Source organism: Merops nubicus, unplaced genomic scaffold, assembly GCF_000691845.1.
Source record: "Merops nubicus isolate BGI_N331 unplaced genomic scaffold, ASM69184v1 scaffold23041, whole genome shotgun sequence".
Lineage (NCBI taxonomy): Eukaryota > Metazoa > Chordata > Aves > Coraciiformes > Meropidae > Merops > Merops nubicus.
Genome location: NW_008590561.1, coordinates 29636 through 36551, shown reverse-complemented (window position 1 = coordinate 36551; position 6916 = coordinate 29636). Strand labels below are relative to the sequence as shown.

General features: G+C 36.7%; 1 protein-coding gene across 1 annotated transcript in view; it reads left to right on the top strand.

The window, feature by feature from the left end:
• The first annotated feature begins 3408 nt into the window (after positions 1 to 3408).
• Positions 3409 to 6916, top strand: part of LOC103782238 (sacsin-like) — a 32460-nt gene continuing 28952 nt past the window's right edge. The window contains 3 exon segments of the mRNA XM_008949993.1: positions 3409 to 3514; positions 4802 to 4948; positions 6212 to 6916. The exon segment at positions 6212 to 6916 is cut by the window's right edge and continues 11 nt beyond it. Of these exon segments, the coding sequence (XP_008948241.1) occupies positions 3499 to 3514; positions 4802 to 4948; positions 6212 to 6916 (868 nt within the window). The 5' untranslated portion in view covers positions 3409 to 3498.

Here is a 6916-nt window from a genome sequence, read left to right as displayed (position 1 = left end):
CCAGGTCTCTCTGAATGGCAGCACAGAGTGCTAATGTTTATTTTGCTTATTATTTTGTTGTTCATCTCTATAAGCTATGGTAAAACCACGTAATAGTATATGTAATTTCTGGAAGGGATTATCTTAGTTGAAAATGGAGAGAAGCTGGGGGCTTCTGTAAGATTTTTTTGCCTTGCAATTTCTTGGTAGCTAAATTTATTTTCCTCAGTGAACTATGCCAGTGTCACAAAATTTCATCATTAAATGAGGAACACTTTTAAGATGGGAATCTCAGCGGCCTTTGGAAGACTTTCTCTAGAGTAATAAGAAAAACAAGCCGCTTTTGTATGGGCTGAAAATAATTTTTGGTCTAGACTTTGGTTCTTGTAACAAAAGAATGTCACAGGATTTTTCTCAACTGAGGTTAGTGTTCCTTATGGTGTTTTGTCATTGGTCCGGGAGACTTCAGAGCGTGCAGCAGTAGGCATGTTGTGTTGTGGTGTTCCACATTTGAATGATGAATGTTACATGTACAAGCTTACCAATGGAAATGACAACACTGATATTAGCATTAAAACTTTTTTTTAGTGAATATGGTGGTCCACTGGTTGAGTGGAGTTCATGTCGTCTTACTTTAGACATGGCTGCATTACCTCTCCTGTGCAGAAGGGCTGGGAGAGTTGAGGTTCTTCATCATAGAGAAGAGAAGGCTCCAGGGAGACCTTGCTGTGACCTTTCAATATGTAAAGGAGGCTCTTAAGACAGGTGGAGGGAGACACTTATACCGAGGCCTGTAGTGATAGGTCAAGGAGTAATGGTTTTAAACTGAAAGAAGGTGGATTTAGATTGGACTTGAGGAAGAAAGTTTTTAGGATGAGTGTGGTAAGACCCTGCAGCAGATTGCCCAGAGAAGCTTTGGATGCCCCAACATTGGAAGTCTTCCAAGTCAGATCAGATAGAGCTTTGAGCGACCTGTTCTAGTGAAAGATGTCCCTGCCCAGGGCAGAGGAGTTGAACAGATGGTCTGTAAAGGTCCCTCCCAACACAACCCATTCTGTGATTCTGTCATCTGAAAAAATACAGGTCGTTCTAAATTCATCAGGTCCCACAAGATGAAAGATAGCTACCTGTAGAAGATGGTTTGTCTGATTTATTGTGGCTTCCTATGAGATTGTCTAGCAGTGCAAGTGATTTTTATTTATTAATTTATTTCTCTATCTATTTATTTATTTTCTGTGAAGAGCATCTGGGTTGACTAGTTCATAGCTGGATGTTAAACTTCTCATCCAGTTTGTCATCTTCATGACACGGATACTAGAAAATTCATTTCCTCAGTATATGGGAATGCTAGGTTCTAACTAAAGGGGTTTGGTACATATAGGTATCTATCCATATACATAAATCACACAAATACAAATAATAGTGACAGATGATGAAAGTTCATGCTGTCTCTTGGAAGGTTTTCTTTGCAACTGTGGAAGTAGAAGTTGATTATTTTTAGGATGAGTGCTTAAGATAAGCATATCTTTATTGCTTTTGCAAACTGCCTCCTGGGTATGTTCTTATCAGTGTCTGTTCATAGGATAGGTGCTCATTAGTTAGATACTAGTACTAGCAAATACCAGTACTAGTTAAATCTGTAACATGCATTCGAATCACGAAGGATTCAGACTTTCTTAATAATTTAAATAAGTTTTTCATTCCAATGTCAAAAAATAAAGTAACGTCTTCAGAAATCATCTAAATCTAGAAGTGGAAACAATCCTCTTTTCATGGTTTACAATTTAGAGTTAACAGACTGCTAGGGAGGGATTACTACCAGGAATTTTGCTGATCCATTAGAAGCGATTTCACTGTTTGGATTCTTCAAGCACAATGCTGTTACAACTGAGGGTACCAGATGCTCTCTGTGCCACGGCGTGAATACAAGTGTCTGACTCCGTGGTGGTTTCCATAATCCTTATTTAATATTTCTAAAGACTTTGACTCTCTTTCTGTATCTTCTTGAATGATTGCTGTGATTATTCTTTTGGAAGAACAGTTGCCTTTTTTTGGTAATTAAATACCTCATGGAGACTCTTAAAAAAATATTATTTAGCCTGAACTGTGCGTATGTTTCTTGCTCCTCATCATGCTTCAAAATTATCTGAAGTGTCAATATGAACAATATATTTTGGTTGCTTGTGCAATATGTCTTATAGACTGAACATATTGTCACAAAGTGAAAAATTAAGGAGTTCTAGTTTTGAAACTATATATTAGATAATAATTGATCTTATTTTACTGTCAACCGTATATTAGAAAGCAGCCTGATCTGAGATATATGCTGCTAGTTGATGCATCAATTAAAGGCTTGCTAACAAGATGAATCTTTACTTAATTTTTATGGATAATTAAATGAAATTTACATTGTATGAATACATTTGGATTGATGTGATGTACCTACATAGCTTTTCCACTCAGCTGAGATACTTCCTTATGCTAAACTCACACACCTGTGTATGGTTATGTGGGTGTATGTATGGGGGGGGTGTGTATATGTATATGTATGAGTGTGTGTCTTTGGAGCCCTGATACCCTTTGATTCAGTGTGAATAGAGCATTGTGTGGAGCTCTAATCCTGTAGGTATTTATAATCATGCTTCCGTGTCTGCAGTGTATAATGCTATTGATGTAAATGGGACTGCATAGGCATATTTCATTAATTGTAGTGCTTACAGAACTAATTTACTGACATTTTAGTTATTAGAGTTTTTCGTAGCCCTTACCACTGCTAATACTATTAACAAATACTCTTAACATAAACCTCTTCCTAGTCTATGGGTTTCCTTCAACAGCTGAACTCTGTTCACGATTTACAGAATTACTGGTCAGAACTGTTTTTCAGCCCCTTGCTGAAAGGCTGTTTGAAGCTTATCATGGCTCTGGAACAGTTGGTTCCTAGTGTGAAGTGTTAACCTGAATGGATTTGAGTTGATGGAGAGAAGCGTGTTGTGTGCTGCCCTGTTGTGACTTGTTGCCTCACTGTTGTCTTAGTGGGGCCTTAACAGTGAACTTAGAGATTTGTCTTTTTTTTGCCGTCTTGCATTGTTTTGAGACTTGTACAACTCTGATTGGGGATAATGCAGTTACAGTAGTAACAGTTTAGTAGCTTATTTCTCCACTCTGTAACTGCCTGTGTGTGGTGTTTGAGCTCTGAATTCAATTCCGATTTACATTATTCGTGGGAATATTCCTGTTATAACAATGTCTGTTTTCTTTCAGGTAAACTGGATAAAATTATTTTGGTTGAAAATATGAAAGCATTTATACTTGAGACAATTGCTTATTATTTTCTACTGTTTAAGTTGGAAAACCATTGCTAGAACATATGGAACATTACTGCACTGTACTTTGTTTTTGTCTGTATTTTTGCTGCCTCAGGAACTGATACAGAATGCCGAAGATGCCGGTGCTACAGAAGTTAGGTTTTTGTATGATGAAACTCAGTATGGAACAGAAACTCTGTGGTCAAAGGACATGGCACAATATCAGGGTAAACTTAATTTTTGTTAATTTTGGCCATTGTTGTTAAGGATGCGTGTGATTCTGCGTTTTTTCTCCTTGCTGTATGGAGATGACCACCTTACTAGGTGCATATTTTTGTCTGTATTTTAAAGTTGATAATTCTTTTCCAAAGCTGATGTTTGGTTTTGAAGGCCTTACACTGTTGTCTTGCAGGTTGTCAGTAGCAGCTTTCCAGCTGCTTCCAGGTAATGCTGTTTGTGAAAGCCTTCTTGTTCTGCTTTAGTCACTCCTTTTAGTCACTTCTTAGTCACTTCTTCCAGTGCGACTCTGTATCCTGTGGCTTATTTCCCTGGGTTCACTCAGTATGCCAAAAACCAAGTAAGGATCTTTAGTAGAGCAAGTAAACATGATTTAATAAGCAAGACCTAGGATAAAAGAAAGCTTGGAGTATTAGACAGCAATCTTCAGATTTTCTACATATTAACCTCTACCTTTTGAGAGCTATCTTCAGTTCTTCATGTAAAGATGACCCTAGCCATATTTCAACATTCTCTAGAAAGTTCTGTTTTCTTCCCTGTCTCTTATTCTCTCACCCTTATACCAAACTCCACACTGCCTGTATACTACAAATGTAGATTCTTGTAGCTTTTCAGATTTTTGTATCATCTAATACAGCTTTGTGTGATAGATGTCAGTTATGTATCAAGCAGATTAGCTTGCATAACCACCCCAAAAGGCATACAGTTGCCATTTGATGTTTTTGGTCATGGATAATCCACCACTTGTTTCTAGCAGTTTTTTCAGTTATGCCTCGTTATGGCTTCTAATTTGAATTTGTGTGTCTTACTTCCTAGCCACAGGTTACTGATATATCTTGCCGTGTGTTCCCTTCCAGTGGGGAGGTATTAATAGACTGATTAGTTCATCTTTCAAACATCTTTTTGATAGACTGAACAGATTTGGTTTAAGCCTTGTGCTTAAGGACACTTCTTTCAGAAGGTGTTTCTGCTTTCTGTTCAGAATAATTTCTTTTTAAAAATGTGGACACCAGAACTAGATACCATATGAGAATATAAATCTCCTAAGTAACATATACAGAGGTAAGTTCATCTCCTTGCTTCTGATGCTATTCTATATCTCCCTTTAATCACTGAGCATAACATAATGTCAGCTTGCATCATAGCTTCCCCATTAAATTTGCACATGTGTATTTTAAACAAACATTTTCTCAGTTCTGTGGGTTAATTTCCTAGAAATTTTTAGCAGTAAGTAGTTTTATTCTGTCATCCTTTTAACACTTGCCTGTTTACTGTAGGGCCAGCATTTTATGCATACAATGATGCAGTTTTCACCCCTGAGGACTGGCATGGTATACAGGAAATAGCAAGAAGCAGGAAGAAGGATGATCCCCTGAAAGTTGGAAGATTTGGTATTGGCTTTAATTCAGTTTATCATATAACAGGTACTCTCATTAGATATTTTAAAATGAAAATGTTGAAGCTTTAAATTGTTTTATTATTTTTAGATATTCATCAAATGTTTAATATTTTCTCTTTAGTGCATTTTTAAATTCTATCCCTAGCTAGGTTTCCTTAAGAAGCATTTTTTTAAAACCCTGTACGGCATCTTGGATATTGAAGATTTTTGGAGGAGATTTGTTTCTTCTAATAACATTGTTATGTACTTAGTCGATTGTCTTGAAATGAACAATCCTTTACACTCTTGTTTCAGTTACGCACTGCGGTTCGTATCAGAGAGAGCCAAAATGCTGTGTAGATATGTAGGTTGGAGTGTGAAAGTTTAGACTAGACTGAAACTTTTATTCAGGTTCTTTGCATAATAAGTAGTTTTATTTCATGCTAGAAAGGATATTCTGTGATAGAGGTATATGCACATTTACATTTTAGAGAGAGAGTACATACTCCTTCTACAAGCTGGTAATATTCAGTCTTGAAACCTAGAATTCTGGCAAAATATTTTACTGTTCTACAGAAGCGGCATAGAAGATAACTAGTGCTTACATAGTTGTAGTACAGAATAAGAGGCAATTTTTGTATGAAATAATGTTTTTAACTTGTGAAGTCAGTTGGTAAGACACAGGATGTTTTTTTTACATTATTTTACCTTGTAAAGCGTGAATAAAAGCTTAGTTACAAGTTCAGTAGCTTGGTAATTCTGGGAATTTATGATTCTGAATGTACAAGATTACAGTTTGCAAGCCTTCAAGATCTGCAAAGTATGAATGTAGTAGAATATGTCTTCAGTAATTATTTTTTTCTTAAAAAGATGGTAAAGTAAAAGTATAAAGTTGAAAAAATGATACTTTTTATTGCTCACTGGTGGCTAGAATTTGAATACTTGAATAACTATTTATATATTTCACTGCAGAATAGGGGTGAGCTTGTTTCTTCCCGTCAATAACCACTGAATTGTGTTATCAGAATCATAGAATTGTTTAGGTTTAAAAAGACCTTTAGGGTCATTGAGTCCAATTGTAAGCCTAACGCTGCCCAGCCCACCACTAAACCATGTCCCTGAGTACCACATCTGCACATCTTTTAAATGCTTCCCAGGATGATGACTCAACCACTTGTCTGGGCATGATACTCATTTCATCAAAGTTTCATAATGTATTTTTCTTGCCATTTTAAAATTTGTTCCATAAGACTGTATTTGAAAAATTTGTTGGTTTAGGTTTATTAATAGTTGTTTTTTTTGTATACAGATGTCCCTAGTATTTTCAGTGGTGACCAGATTGGAATGCTTGATCCCCATCAAACCCTTTTTGGACCTCATGAATCAGGCCAGTGTTGGAATCTGAAAGAAGATAGCAAGGAAATCAATGAACTTACAGACCAGTTTGCACCATTCATTGGTGTGTTTGGCAGCACTAAGGAAACCTTTAAGAATGGAAACTTTCCTGGTACCTTTTTTCGTTTCCCACTTCGTCTGCAGCCTTCCCAACTGAGCAGCAATGTTTATGACAAACAGAAGATTCTGGAGTTGTTTGAATCCTTCAGAGCAGATGCAGACACAGTATTGCTCTTCTTGAAGAGTGTTCAGGATGTTTCATTGCACGTTAGGGAAGCTGATGGAACTGAGAGGCTGATTTTTAGAGTAACTGCTAGTGAGAATAAGGCCTTGAAACATGAAAGACCCAATTCTATCAAAATATTAGGAACTGCAATAAATCAGTATTGTAAGGGAGTTCCAAGCAATAGCATAACGTGTGTGACATACCATGTAAATATAGTCGTAGAAGATGAGAATGTTAAGGACGCACAGAAAACATCTTGGTTAGTGTGTAATTGTGTAGGTGGTCGAGGAATGTGTACTGAACTTGATTGTTTAGCTGATGACTTGAAATTTGTTCCTACTATTGGAATAGCCATGTCCTTATCAACTAATGGGGAGGAGAAAGAAGCTGTAG